This window comes from Bos indicus x Bos taurus, chromosome 15, assembly GCF_003369695.1.
Source record: "Bos indicus x Bos taurus breed Angus x Brahman F1 hybrid chromosome 15, Bos_hybrid_MaternalHap_v2.0, whole genome shotgun sequence".
NCBI lineage: Eukaryota > Metazoa > Chordata > Mammalia > Artiodactyla > Bovidae > Bos > Bos indicus x Bos taurus.
In genome coordinates, this window is record NC_040090.1 from 41,077,891 (window position 1) to 41,095,884 (window position 17,994).

Below are 17,994 nucleotides of genomic sequence, written 5' to 3' on the forward strand. Positions count from 1 at the left end.
ACAATTCAAAAACATCAATTCTTCAGTGCTCAGTTTTCGTTATGGTCCAACTCTCACATTCATACATGACCACTGGAAAAACCATAGCTTTGACTAGATGGACCTTTGTCAGCAAAGTAATGTCTCTGCTTTTTAATATGCTGTCTAAGTTGGTCACAGCTTCTCTTCCAAGGAGGAAGCGTCTTTTAATTTCATGGCTGCAATCACCATCTGCAGTGATTTTGGAGCCCAAGAAATAAAGTCTGTCACTGTTTCCATTGTTTCCCCATCTATTTGCCATGAAGTGATGGGACCAGATGCTATGATCTTAGTTTTTTCAATGTTGATTTTAAAGCCATATATATATATTTGGCTGCTTTGCTTCTTCTTTTGGGCATGTGGGATCTTTCCATTGTGGCGAAGGCTTCTCTAATTATGGCATGGGCTTAGTATTTCTTCCTTCTTATTGTTTATTTTTGACTTTCAGGGTACAGCTTACTACATGCATTCATCATATCATCAAACATGATTATCCAAGTCGCTGGACTGCTATTGTGGACAAAATTGGCTTTTATCTTCAGTCTGACAACAGTGCATGTTGGCTAGGAATTCTTCTTTGCCTCTATCAGCTTGTGAAAAATTATGAGTAAGTATCTCTCAATTCCTATAGTTCTGAGAAGTAGAAAAAGCTTGGGAAATTTAAGCTAATCGGTTTGAACGACTTAAAGTTTCATTTGATCTGTATACCAAAGTTAGTGAATTACATGTTGATTTTAATTGTGTCTTCGTTTTGAAATAGCATTCTTGTTTTAATTCTGCAGTCTCTTCTGTTGATTCAGCTGTGAAACTCATTGTGCCCTTTCTTCTTAATCATCTATTTGCCTATTCAAAACCTAAGTTATCTATAACTCTTCTATATAGACTCCTCAATTGTGCTGATAATAGGCCTAAAGATAAGCTTTTTTTAAGATGTGAAAGGGGTCAGAGTACACTGAGCTTTAGAGCTCTTTTCCTGGCTTTCTGTAACTTTTTATCTTAATTTGAGTTCTTGCTAAGTTTCAAGAACCTACCTCTAATTCTTTAAGAAGAATGTGTTGGAAATTCATTTGATCATTTTTTAATCATTGTGTTTGAAGGATTCATAGTCATCTGCTTCAGTGTTGGTGTATTTGAGCAAATTATAGTCTGTGTAAGTACTTAGTATCAGTAAGAAAGATTTAGGGATCATTTTAGACCTGGGTTTAGGGATCAGGAAAAAAAACATCTAACCTTGGAAGTTGAGGTAGCACTAAAAGTAGTGAGGTGTAGCACTAAAAGTAGTAAGCCTAATGTTGTTGAGGTTTCTCTCTTAAGTGTGTGGTGAAAATAATGAAATTGGTAGGCACTTGAAAATTTTGATGTTAGAAAATTAAAGAAGAAGGAACACTACACCATGATGGTGGCTTTATTTCTAGTCCTAACAGCTACACATTGTGAGCCCTCTAACTCTGGGGCTTGAAGTTAGCCTCTGATATCCTTTCTGGGTCCCACTCAAAGTAGCTGATGAACTGCTGCTTTTGTTCTGAGCAGGAAAGAAATATACCATTTACAGCATTGGTACTGGTGTTTTCTTGTGTTCCCACCAGCTACCCATCTTCCTGCTAAGGGATGTTCCAGCTGTTGCTCCAACCTCTGTCGGAGTGCCAGTTGTTGTAGTTCTGGTAAGTGAGTGACTGAGAGAGAATAATAATAACAAGCTGTCATTGTCATTGAGAAGGTTCAAGTCTCTCCTGCCCTGTAATCTTTAGTAGGAGAGAGTATGATAGGGATTTTTTAAATGGAAAACATAGGAGACTGCTGCAGTGGTGGAATTTCAGTTTATTTTCAGCCAGTGTTTGTGGAGCACAAGGTGTTCACAAGGGGCCTGTGTGGACTAAAGCAGTTCTACGAAAATGCATGCAGAAATCGAAAGTTGTGATGGCCTTCAGGAGCATAGATCCTTAGGAAATGCTTGTCAGTTGAAGGAGCATAGAAGGAACATTTGAAGAGAAAGATATGTCACACCACATGGAGTGAGCAAATAAAGACGCCGAGGCAGAAATGAGACACTGTCTTTAGTGGGTAGTGAGGAGACCACTGACTGGTATGGCTAACTTCTGGTGAGAGATTGGGGTTCGTTTTAAATTAGTAAATTGGGACCTTGTTAAAAGACGGTTTTGAATGCCAAGATGGGGAATTTGCATGTGATCTTTTACATGCAAATTGACTTACTTCTTTTTTTAAAGAGGAAAGTGATTGGCTAGTTTTTGAGAATTCCCTGAGTATGGTTCACCAGATTGACACTGATAATAGGCTTTTATTTAAGAGGTGAGCTCCACATCCTATTCCTCCACCATCTTGATCGCTCCGTAGGCTTTTATTGGTATCACATTTTCATGCTTTCAGGAGCTTTCAGGTCTTATGGAATAGTATTTGTATCCTTCCATAAATTATTTTCATACTCAAACCCATTCCATTTTAAGACATTCTTCTCTCCTAACTCCCTCTCTGCACTGAGTGGTGGCCTGGAAGTTGGATGGTACAATATCTAAACTAATGAGTATGAAAATAATAATGTGGGCGATCACTGGATTAGATAATGGAGAGAGGGTTGCATAATATAGTTCTCCTCTTTGTTGTTACAAGATAATATTGTCAGTAATTAATACAGCTTGTCTAATCAAATTGGAGAGTGCAAATGGCTTCCTCTTGTAAATCGTTACTGTTTTTATTGACTCAAAGAAATGTTCAGGTAACCTTTAAATGTATACTAGGTGTAATTTCTCAGCATATCAAATAATATTTAAAACTGTCAGTTAATTGTTTAATCTCAAATCATTATTAGCATGAGCATTGCTCTTATTTTAATCTTGGCAGTTTACTTTGCTTCTCGTTTCACCCAGTGGAAAAAACACTCCTGCCTTTTAGGAATGTCTACCTTTACCTTTAAAAACGTACTAACACACTCAATTCTTAGATACATTTTCTCCCTTTAGAAAAGCTAGTGGTAGATAAAACTGGGGTCTGATAGGGGAAATCAGTTACTTAATTAAAAAAAAAAAAGCCAGTAGACCTTTTAATAGTACTGTTAAAATGCTAAGGATCTCTACGGGGGAATGTCTCAGTTAGTCAGCACTTGTTTACTCATATCTTTGAAGCAAAATGTAAGTCAGAATTCAGGATTTTTCAAAGTTTACAAAGGTTTAACAAGGTTCACATAATATATTTTCTATTGAAATCTATACCAGTATCCAGGAATCAAACATTATTTTTTATACATGCTATAAGTATATGAATATTTAGTCCAAATGGGATAAACAGAGATCATCAATATCCTGTTGAGGTCAGGCTTTGTTGCCAGAAAGGTTACAAATTTATAGTGGTAACATGTCACTACAGTGATTTATAGTGCTTTTAGAAATAGAATATTTTCTGCTTTACAGATGCCATTTCTTCCGTAATGCTTTTGGTGTATAAATCACATCAGCTCCTAATGTTTAAAAACCAAATCATTGTAGCTCCTCAGTTGTATCAGAATTCACAGTTAGTGATAACATAGTGAAATGGTTAAAGGGCAGATCCTGAATCTGCTAAGGTTCATACCTAGATTTATATATTGGGGAAGATATTTAACTACTCTGTGCCTCAGTTTCCTCAGCTATAGAAGTGAGAATATTAATGAGGCCTTGGAGGTTATTTACCTCATAATAAATACTCAGTAAATTTTAGATGTTCTCTTGTTATTTGAGGTTTTTCTCAAGTTGCTTTTTACCTATGGTTAAATTCCATAATAGGTTTTTCTTCTAGGACTATAAAATTGCTTAGAAAATATTTGCTTTTATCTGTATAAACAGGCAAGTAGTTTATATTTATAAATAAAATTGTAAATAAATTCTCACAGAATTAGTTTATATTCCTACCCAAAGGTATAAGAAACCAGAGGAACGGAGTCCATTGGTAGCAGCAATGCAGCATTTCCTGCCAGTTTTAAAGGACCGTTTTATCCAGCTTCTTTCTGATCAGTCTGATCAATCTGTTCTCATTCAGAAACAAATTTTCAAGATCTTCTATGCTCTTGTTCAGGTAATTTTTATAAAGTAGTTTTTAATATATAAAGTCCACTATCATTTGGCACCATTAATGATGGTAAAGAATATCTTTCAGCTTAAGAATTCACAAAACTGAAAATCAGTTCTTAGAGTTTACATCTGACATGTGCTTTGTCATGCCATATATGTGTAGATTGTCCCACTAATTACAAAACCTATTCCTAAGCTTGACACAAAATGATTAATACTGTGGATTTGACTTTATATATTCTAAATCTTCCTGGGATAAAAGACCCAACTAAGGAAATGGTGGTATCTATAGTCTCAGTGGACTGTAATTACTTATGAAACAGAGTTTTCGATTAGGATTAAAATTCTTGCTCTTCTTGTGCCACATGGCCAAGAGAGATTTGTCTCATCTGCCAGAGTCTTTGGTTCAATTCATACCATTACTTATTTTTTATAAATCTCATTTAAATAGACTTTATTTCCACTAAGGTTATTATAACGGACTGCCATTGTTTGGTTGGATTTTTCATGCTATTGCTAGATCTTTAAAGATAATCTAATATCTTTCTAATGACTCCTTATACAATTTTTAAAGAAATGAAAGTTCTTTTCATAAGTTATTCTAGGGCATAGGACCCAATTGATTTTTTGAGACTAGCATATCCTGAAATCAAAATATAGTACTGGCTCATTTGTGAAAATAGAGGTCCTGAAATGCTAAATAGGATATTGATTTTAAGTTCCTATTAAGTGATATGATTTACCCCAGAAACATGAGAATGTCAAGAGTGAAAAACCAGTTTTTGTGATTAAGTTTTATGTTATGCAAAAAGAGACCTGTAAACAATCTTTAAGGATGGTAGATAAAGTATTTGATAAAATAATCATTTCTGCTTTAAAAAAAATTAACAAGTATCCTGGAATAGAAATTTCCTTAACTCAATAAAAGATATCGTACCTTATGGTGAAAATTAGATGTATTCCCAGAAATTTGGGAATCAGGCAAGAATGCTCACTGTCTTTGCCACAGTTGACCATTGTACATAAACTAACCAAATCAGCCAGATGAGAAATTTGCCTATCTACTAAAAGAGGAAATGTGGATTGCATGAAGTACGTTTTAGGTTTTATAAAGAGTAAAAGGTAAAGATTTTAAAATATTGATTCTTGATTTTAATTTAGTATACATTACCACTGGAGCTGATAAACCAACAGAATCTGACAGAATGGATAGAAATTTTAAAGACTGTTGTGAACAGGGATGTACCTAATGTAAGTGTATTTCCTATATCACTGAACTTAAATATTTAGTTACCTTTTGAGAATTTTAATTGATATTTTCTAAAACATTCTTTGTGAATGTATGTATTTTGTGATGCAAGTTTTTCTAAATACATGTTTCATTTGTTTATATATGTGAGTATATTAAGGGAAAAATTATAAAGGTTGTTATGTGTATTATTTAAGGTGCTTATATATAGCTTATTTTTTCCATCCTAATTCTCTGTTCTTCAGTTTTTAACTGAGTTCATAAAATGTATCACCTGACATAGTTAGGAATTTTTTTTCTTATAGTGAGAACTTTTAAATATACTGTCCTAGCAACCTTCAGATAAACAATATTTTTTTGTTATTTATTATTTATCAAATCTATAGATACCGTGTCCCCAGAATTTATTTATCATATACCTGGAAATTTGTACCTTTACACCATCTTCCAAAACTTACTGTAGTAAACATTTTGCAGTTTATACATATATCAAATTATTCTGTTTATACCTTAAAACTAACACAATGTTAGATATCAATTATATCTCAAAAAGAAACAAAGAGCCTGTAGCTGGATTTTAATCTAGTGATTTGTCAGACTTGGATGAACTGAAGAAGAACTTGATTTACAAGTTGGTCAGACTTTGTTGTTAGTTATATTACTTGGTTTTAAAATAACAACCTTATAGAGATCTAACTCAAATACCATAAAATTCACTATTTTAGTGTACAATTCATTGGTTTTTCAGTCCCATAAACAGAATTGTCCATAAAAAAAAATCTTATTTTTTTCACATTTAATAACAATTTTTTAAATAACCACAATTTTTCTTTATAATCTAGTTTTCTAGAGAGGTAGCGAATTTTCAATTCCTGAATCCCTAGTGTGTTTTAAGTACTTTTGCATACCTTGCTTATCTAATGTTCAAAAAAAAAAAAATCCTGAATTTATTTAAACAGAGGCATAGAAGGGTTATGTAATTTACCAACATAATTTTTTTTAGTGGAATAAGTGAGACTAATCTGTTTTGTAATTTAGTTTGCATTTTAGTGCTCAAATTTTTATTTTAAAAATACACTGAAGAAGTAAATAGGACCTTCCTTCCACTCCATAGAAAAGTGATTTGATGAGTTATTTTCTGTACACATTTAATAGGTATAAAATATAACTTTGAGTTTTCATAACTATATTCTGCATCTTTTTTGGTATCATTTGTAATAATAAACATGCACATATAAGTAAACAGTTTGAGTTGTAGCAGTCATATTCACTCAAATAACCAGCACCTAGAATATTTGCTCATGGCTGGATCTAGTCATTCTACCATCACCATTCTAATTTCTAGCACCATATATTAATTTTGCCTGCATAGAATCTAATAAAAAGGTGATTTTTTTTTGTATCTACTTTTACTTAATATACTTATGATGCATTCATGTTGTGTTATGGTAGTTCCTTTTTATTGACAAGTGGTATCCCATTGTAAGGATGTTCTATATTTATTTACAAGTTAATGTGTATCTGGGTGGTTTCAAGATTTTAGTGTTACAAATAAGGCTGCTATGAATGTATATGTTTAATTTTATAAATAACTTCCAAAGTAGTTGTATCATTGCTGTCACTGGCAGTGTATGGAAGTTTTGGTTGTTTCACAGTCTCATTTCTTTGTCTTTAAAAATATGTCATGACTGTCTTAGGTCAGTAATACAATGAGCCAGTTCATTCTTTTAATGGTTGTGTAGTAGTCTGTTATGGATGTTCCGTAATTAAACATCTCCTTATTAATGAGTGTTTAGTTCTTGGCATTTTTCTCTGTTACAAATAGTTTTGTAAATGAATATTTTCATCTGTTTATATATTTAAACTAGTATTTCTGAAAGTAGATTTTTTAAATGGAGCTTTTTGTGCCCTTTTGATTTGTGCCCTTTAACTATACTGGTTTTAGTTAAGCTGCTTGCCCAGGCCTTTATTTGTATTATTTGGATCATGACTAAAATGTTTTTGAGTTTAAACTTTTATACGACTTTGAAAAAGCATGTCCTTTGTAACTAAGTAGTGAAGCAAAACGCCTCTTATAAACAAAGGTTAGTACTTTTCCAAGTATATCGTTTTATAATGAGGCCAATGTTGGAGGAGCATTCATGTTTTTGTGAATCTGTTCTGAACTCACTCTGTATTCCTTTTAGATTATGTTGTCTGTCATTAAATAAATGTCTCTTTAAAGGAAACACTTCAAGTTGAAGAAGATGATAGACCTGAGTTACCATGGTGGAAATGTAAGAAGTGGGCTTTACATATCTTAGCAAGGCTTTTTGAAAGGTAAACACTTCTCACTATGTGATAACTTAAGTTTTTTTTTTTTTTTTTTTCAATCTTCACGATTTGGTACTATTTTAATAAGTGTTGATATAAAACATTATAAAGACATGATGGGCATTTTAATGTTCTTTTAGGTATGGAAGTCCTGGCAATGTTTCCAAAGAGTATAATGAATTTGCTGAAGTATTTCTGAAAGCATTTGCTGTTGGTGTCCAACAAGTAAGTTTAACATAATTTTTCCATGTAAAAACATGGCGCTGTTAATTTATCTTGCTTATTTCTAGTTTCTTTGTCATCCAAAGATTGCATGTAGCAGTCTTTAACATCTTGAACACTGTAGTTAGCAAATGTTTTGGTCTCAGGACTTCCTTACAATCTGGATAATGGATTGTATTATATGTAATGATATTTACTGTTTTAAAAACTGAGATAAAATTTAACAGTATTAATTTATTTAAAAGTAATAGCAAATCTGCCACATATTAATAGAATACATGTTTTTTGTTGTTGTTGTTGAAAATAGCTCTTTTCCAAAATGAAAAATTTTTAGCAGGAGGAAATGGCATCGTTGCACATTTTTACTAATATCTTTAATGTCTGCCTTACTAAAAGGTAGCCATATACCACATCTGCCTCTCTATTCATTGTTTTAATTTTTTCTAATGGAAGTAAATAAAGATTATTTGGTCTCAAAGATAAGTTGGAAAAGAAAAGACTGATTTAATATACTTTACACATAATTGTGGAAATTTTTTATATCATGCCAACATTTGACAGTGGTATTTTCTTAAAGGTTAATTGCAATGTAGAGTTTGAAACTATAGCAATAAACATCTCATATTCTGTTATATTAACATTCATTGGTTTGGTATTGTACTTTGAATGGGTCTTTTATCCATGTATGATTTTGTAATCCTGCCTTGGTCATTGGAAAATATTGACTTAGTGGGTCAGTGGCAATTTTCTGAATGTTAATTGATTTCATTATGTAACTTTAAAAATTTTCATTCATTCATATCACCACTGATCTTATCAGAAGTATCTTTAAATATTTAAAAGCTGTCAAGTGGAACTAAGTGGTGGGTGTAAGATTTTGAGAATTCTAGTTTTGCTTGAAGTCTTGGATTTTAATACCAGTAACATATTCTCACTTCGGTGAGAGGCTCATTTTGTTCATTTTTGAGGAAAAAAAAAATCTGCCATATACACAAGTCTAAATAACCATAATTTTATCAATCAGTTTTTCGTTCAAGCTTATGGTATTTGTTGGAAAAAACTTTTTCATTTCTGACTCTTGTTTCTCTTGGAAATTAATCTTTCGCCTTTTACTGAAGGTTTGCCTAGGGAGGGATAGGCAAGTGTTGCTTCATTTTTTTTGAGGCCTTGTGAGATAAACAACGCCCCCCAAAAAAGCTGTTTCCGCTTTTCTTCCAAGCATTGTACTTTGGTATGTAGCAGAAGTGCTGCATGTATGCATTACTGGTTCGTGAAGGACATTCCTAAGGAAAGTTTGTTCTGTGACTATGTGGCTGTAAAGAATATGGTGGCTGCTAGTACACTTTATCCCGCTCTGTTGACTCATGTTGGGCCCCTGAAGTTTTACCACCACCACTTTTGTATCACTGATGCAAGTGTCAACATAGTAAAAATGGCAAATAATGACTGAGCATTATTACAAAAATAGTTTTGACCTGTCAGACCCTCTGAGGTCATATTTCAACAACTGCTATTCTCAAATATCAAAGATGAATAAGAACTCTTAGCAGACATTAATTGCTTAAATGGTTTGGGTAAGATTTTCCTAAAAGTTGATTTTAACAATATAGTGCTGTCTCAGTGGTGTATTCATAAATAGCATATGATTTTTTCTTCTTGTATTTAATCCTTTATGTACTCATAAAGAAACTCATCTTTTGATGTACAATGTTACCTCAATTTGTTTATTTTACTTTGGGAATAAATATAGTTCTCCAATACATAATTTAAAAAATTCCTTTTTAATAGAATCTGGTGGTTATTTTATGATGATGATCTGGGTAGTGTCAGATGTTTTTGCTAGCTTGTAAATGGTTAAACTCTATTTAAGCTTTGGGTTTTGATCAAATTTTTTTTCAAAGGTTTTATTGAAGGTGTTATATCAGTACAAGGAGAAGCAATATATGGCTCCCCGAGTTTTACAACAGACGTTAAATTATATTAATCAAGGAGTTTCCCATGCTCTCACCTGGAAGAATCTGAAGCCTCATATACAAGTAACAATTTTCTATCTGAACTATTTTTCTAGAAAATATAATGGAAATAACATTAATTATCAAAAAGGTTGAAAAAATCCATTTTTTAATGTGTGTTACTTGGTCTAGTTCTGATAGTTTTATATTAGAAAAATAAAGTAACACCCTGAAAAACTTTATAAAAGATATTTTGTGAATATTCAGTTTATTTGTTTAATCTGAAACTATTATCTAAAAATTTGCCTTCAAGTTCTGACTGTTAGATCATGATTAGTTTAACATGACTAGTTAACATGTAATTTGGAATAGACAAAGGACTATTTCACCAAATTACTTTTGAGGCTAATTGGCTTATGTATTGTTTCCAGTAGTGTATTTGCTTTGTTTTTAACTGTAGGGTTTGATGGACTAAAACTTCACTTTGTATTTTCTAAGAATACTTAATTGCTATCTGTGTATGTATAGGCTTATTTTATGACACGTGCCTTACCCTTGTTGCACAGAGGGTAAGATTATGTACGTTGGTGGTTGATCTGAGAATGCATTTTAATGCATTTATATTTTACTAAAGTTTGATATTAAGCTTTAAAACACATGCTGTAGAGTTATTTTTATTTTAGCACTTATTAGAAATTTGAAAACTGAATTAAGGTTACTTTCTTAACTTTTAAATTGCAGGGCATTATCCAAGATGTTATTTTTCCATTGATGTGCTATACAGATGCTGATGAGGAACTTTGGCAAGAAGACCCTTATGAATATATACGCATGAAGTTTGGTGAGGACATTTTACTTTTTTAGAGACAAAATATGTCAGTAGTTAAGGTTCTATATGATAAACCTTGAATATTAAGGCCTCACCTTTGGAACTGAAAAATCTTCCATTATTTTAATATAATTTATCCATTGTTAAGTCATTTGGGAAGCTTTTCATTAGTTTGGTCATTTGATAATGATAATCCTCATTTTTAGCAGATGTAAATACAATAGTGTTAGTAGGTTATGACTGTTGGATATACCTCTGGCACATGCCAGAACTGTTAGAAATTCAAGGGTACGCCTTAACACTAAGTATCTGAACTGTGCTTTTGGATCCCATGTCAGTCATCATGTGTATGGAAGTTGAGAAGACGCATACGGGAAGCTGGAGTCATACGGAGTCTCTGCATGGAACTAAAGAATTGTAATTTGGCTAATGTTGAGTATTAGTCTTTCTTCCTACCAAAATCTTACGTACTTTCAGTAGTTGGTATTTTTGTGACCCCATTGTGAAAATTCTCACAGTAGTGGGGCTTCATATGATAGAAAATAATCATTGGGAGAAGTTAATGGATTAAGATTTAATTCGTACAGGAAAGACAAGGCATTAGGCTTTTGCAAAATTCTATGGAGATCTGGATTTGTTTTCATGCTTGTCTTTGAAGATTTAGCAAAAATTTAAGGTCCTTTTTTGTTATCACTGAAAATCATTTGTAAACTATATGAAAATGTTTGGTGAAAAATTTGAAATTACTATTTTTCTATATTCTGTGTTAATTTTAAATTTATTCTCCAGATGTATTTGAGGATTTCATCTCTCCTACCACCGCTGCCCAGACACTCTTGTTTACAGCCTGTAGTAAGAGGAAAGAGGTGGGTTATTTAGTATGTGGATAACTTTTGCTTTAATATTTAAAATATGTTCAGATATACACTTAGGATGTTTTTTTGTTTATTTTATTGAAGTATAGTTCATTTACAGTGGTAATTTCTGCTATTCAGCATAGTGATTCAGTTATATATATAGTTTATCACAGGATATTGAATATATTTCATCCTGCTATACCGCAGGACCTTGTTGTTTATCCATTCTGTATATAATAGTTTGCATCTTCTAAACCCAAACTTTTAGTTCTTAATGGTTACTTAAGATCATCTTGTCATCAGTGCTTTAGAAGGATTTTTGGATATCCGGTAAAGCAGTACTTTTCTCTGTTAATCTAGGTACTACAAAAGACTATGGGATTTTGCTACCAGATTCTCACAGAACCAAATGCTGATCCTCGAAAAAAAGATGGAGCCCTGCATATGATTGGTTCTTTAGCTGAAATACTTCTGAAGGTATTTGTGTGTGTGTGTGTGCGCGCGCGTGCGCACACGCACGCACACGTGCATGCAATTAGTTTGTTTAATAGTGGCAATTGAGATAAAACTGAATTGAGGTATAGTTCATATACCAGGGAACGCCCTGTAGCTCAGATGATAAAAATCTGCCTGCAGTGCAGGAGACCCGGGTTTGATCCCTGGGTTGGGAAGATACCCTGGAAAAGGGAATGGCAACCAAATCCAATATTCTTGCCTGGAGAAGTCCATGCACAGACCATGGGGTTGCAAAGAGTCGGACACTACTGAGCAATTTTCGTATACCATATGGTTTGTCCATTTAAACTGTACAGTTCGGTTGTTTTTCTTATAAAGAATTGTGCCACCATCAACTCTAATTCCAAAGAGTTTTCATCATCCCCAAAAGAAACTTTTAGAGGTCACTGCCCATTTTCTCCCAAATCTCCTAGCCCTAGTTGTAATCTCCTTTATGTCTCTGATAATGGATTTTTCTATTCTGGACATTTCATATAAATGGAATACGTACCTGTGACTTGAATTGCTGATGAAATGTTGGGAGACTGCTGGACTGTTTTCCAAAGTGGCTGTACCATTTTTTATGTATTAATTAGCAGTGTGTGACAACGGTTCCAGTGTCTTTGTCTTTATCAACACTTGGCTATTGTCTGTCTTTTAAAGATATAGCCATCCCAGTTGGTATCAAATGGTAATTTCACTGTGGTTTTAATTTACATTTCCCTCACGACTAATGATACTGAGAATCTTTTTTTATGCTTATTGTCCAGTCTTCCTCGGAGAAATTTCTGTTCAAATCTTTTGTCTATTTTAAATGGAGGTATTTATCTTTTTACTGTGATTTGTTAGAGTTCTGATATATATATATACATATATATATATATATATATTTTTTTTTTTAATCTAATTTTTTTGGCCACACTGGGTGGCTTGTGGGATCTTAATTTCCCAGCTAGGGATCAAACCTGGACCCTTGGGTGTAAAAGTGTAGAGTCCTAACCTCTGAACCACCAGGGAATTCCCTGTATATTCTAAATGCTATGCTTTTAAAAAGCTTTCAAATACAGTTGACCTCTGAACAACACAGGTTTGAACTTTTTTCAGGTTCACTTAACATGTGGATTTTTTTAAGTAGTAAATACTACAGTTGGTTGAATCCACAAATGGAGTTGTTTGAATCCACAGATGCAGAATCACAGATATGCAGGGCTAATTGCAAATTAAGTGGCAGATTTTCAACTGCACAGAGGGTTGGTGTGCCAACCGCCTCATTATTCAAAGATTAGCTGTATGTGATTTGCAAGTATTTTCTACCATTCTGTGGATTATCTTTTATCTTTTCACATTCTTGATGGTGTCCTTTAAGGTACAGTTTCTTATGATTTTGAAAGTGTCTTCTATATTTCTTTGTTTTTGCTTGTGCTGAAGGTAATTCTTTTTGCATGAATTATTTTCTTTTCATATTGTATTAAATTGTAGTATTTTTTCTTCTCAGAAAATTGGTTTTGCTGGAAATTTGTAAACCTGAATATATCCCTTCCCATTATTACCTTGAGAGCAGAATATTTCTAAATCTATGCTGTATTGTTCATGTAGAACCTTTCCAGAGAGGTTCTTTCATCATAATAATTTTATAAGAGAAAAATGTTTTGTAAGATAAGGAATAAAATTAACCATTCTTCTATTACTTAAACACCACTGGTGTTAATGTTCAACATAATTGCTTTGTAAACAAACGATGTAAAAAGATTAAAAAATGTATAGTGATTTTGATGTTAATGTTTGAGAATTAAGATGTTTTGACATCATTAGTCATTTTAAGGATTTGTGTATCTGTTTGACATTTGAGATGATTATATTTGTTTATTTTTACAGAAAAAGATCTACAAAGATCAGATGGAATACATGTTGCAGAACCATGTATTCCCTCTCTTCAGCAGTGAACTAGGCTACATGAGAGCCAGGGTATGTTTTAAAGCTGTATTGTTTTGTGTATTTATGTCTTATAATGAATAACCGCTTATGTGGACTTCTATGTGTTATCCTAGACTTTTGTGTTTCTTTAAATGGCTGCTCATAATGTGTGCATAGTTTTCATCTGTGTCTGATAGCAGCATCTGTCTGTGTTTTGCATTCAGATCTTGCTATCCACACAAACATCATGCAGCCAAAGAGTAAGTTGGGATCATAGTACTGGTCTAGTGTTGTCTCTTTTGACTTTATCTACCACTGGCCAGCCTCCAAATTCCCACACAAGAACTTTGGCACTAGAAATATTGTCACATGGTAGAATTTAATGTAAGACACCTATAGTAACTCACTGCATTTTTTTTTTAAAGGCTTGCTGGGTCCTTCACTACTTTTGTGAAGTGAAGTTCAAAAGTGACCAGAACTTGCAAACAGCCCTAGAACTGACCCGAAGATGTCTGATAGATGATAGGGAAATGCCTGTTAAAGTGGAAGCTGCCATTGCACTTCAAGTGCTGATCAGCAATCAAGAGAAAGGTAAAAGATTTGTATATGTAAGACATAGTCCTAAAAACTTGACATATTGTCTTCCTTTTTATTTGAAGGTATTTCTTGTTTACTCTTTGGTATATATTGATTCAGGATTTGAGGAGTTTTAGCTGTTGGCACCAGAAGTTTTTTCCTCTTTCTCTTACAGCTAAAGAATATATCACACCATTCATCAGACCCGTCATGCAGGCTCTTCTTCACATTATAAGAGAAACAGAAAATGATGATCTTACCAATGTAATTCAGAAAATGATCTGCGAGTACAGTGAAGAAGTTACTCCTATTGCAGTAGAAATGACACAGCATTTGGTATGTTATTTGATCAGTAATGTATGCATTACTTAGATTACAGCAGGTGTTTTCACAGAGCTTACTGTATATCAGGCATCATTCTAAGTCCTTGATACATATTTTAACTCATTTAATTCTCATACAGTCCTATGTGAGGAATATTCCTATACCGAAAGAAAATGTGAGTTATGAAAAGGTTAATTAACTTGCCCAAGTTAGAAGGGGTGGGGCTCCTTCTAACTTGGAGTGGATTGTCATTTCCTTCTCCAGGGGATCTTGTCAACCAGGAATCAACCCCTCATCTCTTAGTTCTACATTGGCAGCCGGGTTCTTTACTAGTAGTGCCACATGGGAAGCCCCAAATGTCAGCCAGTAATACTAATGTTCATAATATTAAGCATTTTCTATGCCTTGCCTCATTTAATCCTCACAGTATCTCTATGAATATGTCAGGAAAAAGAGGTCAAGTAGTCTGTTTGAAGTGACCCAGTAAGTGGTAGAGCAGTACCATTGACTATATAATATTAATTGATTTGGAAATGCCAGTTGTGCTGTCTTAGAACATTTTAAAAACTATGTTTTAGACAAAAATATGTTTATACTGCTTTAAGGGCAAAGCTTAATTATATTCTCTTCAATGTAGGCAATGACTTTTAATCAAGTAATCCAGACTGGGCCAGATGAAGAAGGAAGTGATGATAAAGCAGTTACTGCTATGGGAATCCTGAATACCATCGACACGCTTCTTAGTGTAGTTGAAGATCATAAAGAAGTAAGAAAATAATCCAGTGCTATAAAGTTTTAGGGAATTTCAAGCCATTCTTCATCAGTTGTTCTGTGCTTTTGGGGGGCCTCTGACGTATAGTCTTTGGTCATCTTCTCACATACCTTGATTTTTGCTATCTTTTAACTAGTAGTACCCTTTTCATAGTACCTTATAAATATTTTAGAAGGAATAGGAGGGAGGTATTTGTATCTTTGCCTCAAAGCTCTGAGTTTGGGGTTACCTTTCTCAGATCTAAAAGTATAGTGAAAAAAGAAACAAAAAACAAAAAAAAAACAAACAAAAAAATAAAAGTATAGTGATTCCTAGGAAAACTTACTCTCGCTAGTTTTTCTTTTTAATAAAAAAATTTTTTAGTTAGGGTATAATCCGTATAACATATACCACCTTAACCATTTTTAGGTGTACACTGTATGTATTCCAAATGGATGTCCTGCTTCCTGCACTTTTTAACATTATGATGACTGTTAGGAATTTGGGATCCAATTGAGGATCATACTGATAATTAAAGGGGAATTTGTATATTCTATCTATCTTGTATGACTTGGGTGCACTGCTCACTGTTAGATAAATGGAGCTGACTTAAAAATTACTGGGAGTGGTAGGATTAATACCTTCTTTTAAATAATTTTTCAGTAAGCTATTGATTTGTATCTCTGTTAACTTCACTTACATTTGGCTGAATTATAAGATTTTAGTCTCTGCAGAATGATGTGGCTCCATTTTTCTAGGAAATTTTTTTTTCTTATAGTAAACTATACTTGTTATTTCCGGTTTGTCTGATTGTAATGGTATTAAGTTTCATTCCCAGATTGATTCACAATTTTGAAACATTCCATTTTGAAACAAAGGCTTAAAATAATTTGTTGACAATATTGACTTTACATGTAAATGCATTGAATTATTATAGTATTTAATAATTCACTCAGTGTGCTGCAATTCCATATGATTTTTTTCTTCTCTTTTAGATAACCCAGCAGCTTGAAGGAATCTGCTTGCAGGTCATTGGAACTGTTTTACAGCAGCATGTCTTAGGTAGGTACCTCTGATTGTTCTAAGAATATCCTACTATTTCATATGAGCAAGCATTGTCCTAATGACTTGGTACTCTCTTTTAGAATTCTATGAGGAGATCTTCTCTTTAGCACACAGTTTGACATGTCAACAAGTGTCTCCACAGATGTGGCAGTTACTACCTCTGGTATTTGAGGTTTTTCAGCAAGATGGTTTTGATTACTTTACAGGTAGGTGAAATCATCATAGAAATACTTAGGGTTCCCCCTGTTTGTATTCAGTTTTAGTATATCACTTGAACACAAAGTTTTGCATATTCTTAAATGCTTCCTTGTTTGGATAAGTTATCAGTAGTAATTAATGCTCCAAGATGACCCTAGCTTTGATTTCCATTATACATTTTGTTTTAGTTATCACTTGAGATTTTTTTCACTAAAACACATATTCTTAAGTTTCTGTTTCCTTTCAGTCTTCTTTGTATAATCTTTAACATAATCTTTATGTTTACTAAATATGAAGGAATATACTTTAATAATAGGCTCATTTTTACATTTAATTACAAATGAATAATTAAAAGTGAATGTTAGGGATAAAACATTCAGACTTGCTTCTTTTTCTTAGATTTTTCAGAAACACAGCATTTATGTTAGTAAAGATATTTAACTTACATTTTTTATTAATACAGATATGATGCCTCTGCTTCATAATTATGTAACAGTTGATACAGACACACTTCTATCTGATACCAAGTACCTTGAAATGATATACAGTATGTGCAAAAAGGTAGGTCACCCTAATACAAGAACATGTGAGGCTTATATTATAAAAAGTACAAAATTGTAAAGAGACATGATACTACATTATGGTAAATATCATATGAGTTTGACATAATAAGGGTTATTTAAAAGTTACCAACAAAATGGCTTTGATTCCTAGATCTCTCATTGATGACTTTGACAAGTATTTATGTCTACCTTCTGGTATTTAATTAGAGCTACGTTTCTTGATTTTAGTGCCTGGATCTTATCTTAGCTTGTTCCCTGCTAAGTTTTGAATCAAAAGAAGAAAAGGCCAGAAATGATCAACAATGTTTTATAAAGAACATTCTCAGACTCAAAGATACAGAAAAGAAACTAATGGTTACCAAAAGGGGAGGGAGGGTATAAATTAATGAGATTGGGATTAACAGATACGATCTACTGTATATAAAATTAATAAACAACAAGCTTCTGCTGATGTTCAAATAAATAATAAACCATAATGGAAAATAATATGAAAAAGAACATGTATATGTATTAATGACTTCGCTGGTGGCTCAGTTGGTAAAGAATCTGCCTGCAATGCAGGAAACCCAGGTTCAGTCCCTCGGTGGGGAAGATCTCCTGGAGAAGGAAA

At 33.1% G+C, this 17,994-nt stretch overlaps 1 protein-coding gene and 1 non-coding gene across 2 annotated transcripts in view; both read left to right on the top strand.

Moving 5' to 3' along the window:
- Positions 1-17,994, top strand: part of IPO7 (importin 7) — a 45,472-nt gene that overhangs the window by 19,211 nt on the left and 8,267 nt on the right. The window contains exons 4-19 of the mRNA XM_027563240.1: positions 467-625; positions 3,924-4,080; positions 5,238-5,327; positions 7,550-7,644; positions 7,779-7,863; positions 9,762-9,896; positions 10,554-10,653; positions 11,431-11,507; positions 11,859-11,975; positions 13,869-13,958; positions 14,333-14,498; positions 14,659-14,819; positions 15,445-15,573; positions 16,554-16,620; positions 16,704-16,829; positions 17,285-17,382. Of these exons, the coding sequence (XP_027419041.1) occupies positions 467-625; positions 3,924-4,080; positions 5,238-5,327; positions 7,550-7,644; positions 7,779-7,863; positions 9,762-9,896; positions 10,554-10,653; positions 11,431-11,507; positions 11,859-11,975; positions 13,869-13,958; positions 14,333-14,498; positions 14,659-14,819; positions 15,445-15,573; positions 16,554-16,620; positions 16,704-16,829; positions 17,285-17,382 (1,852 nt within the window). The remainder of the gene's footprint in view (positions 1-466; positions 626-3,923; positions 4,081-5,237; positions 5,328-7,549; positions 7,645-7,778; positions 7,864-9,761; positions 9,897-10,553; positions 10,654-11,430; positions 11,508-11,858; positions 11,976-13,868; positions 13,959-14,332; positions 14,499-14,658; positions 14,820-15,444; positions 15,574-16,553; positions 16,621-16,703; positions 16,830-17,284; positions 17,383-17,994) is intronic.
- On the top strand, positions 14,067-14,251 carry LOC113906119. The gene has a single exon (XR_003514805.1). It is a non-coding gene; the product is annotated as a small nucleolar RNA SNORA23 (small nucleolar RNA).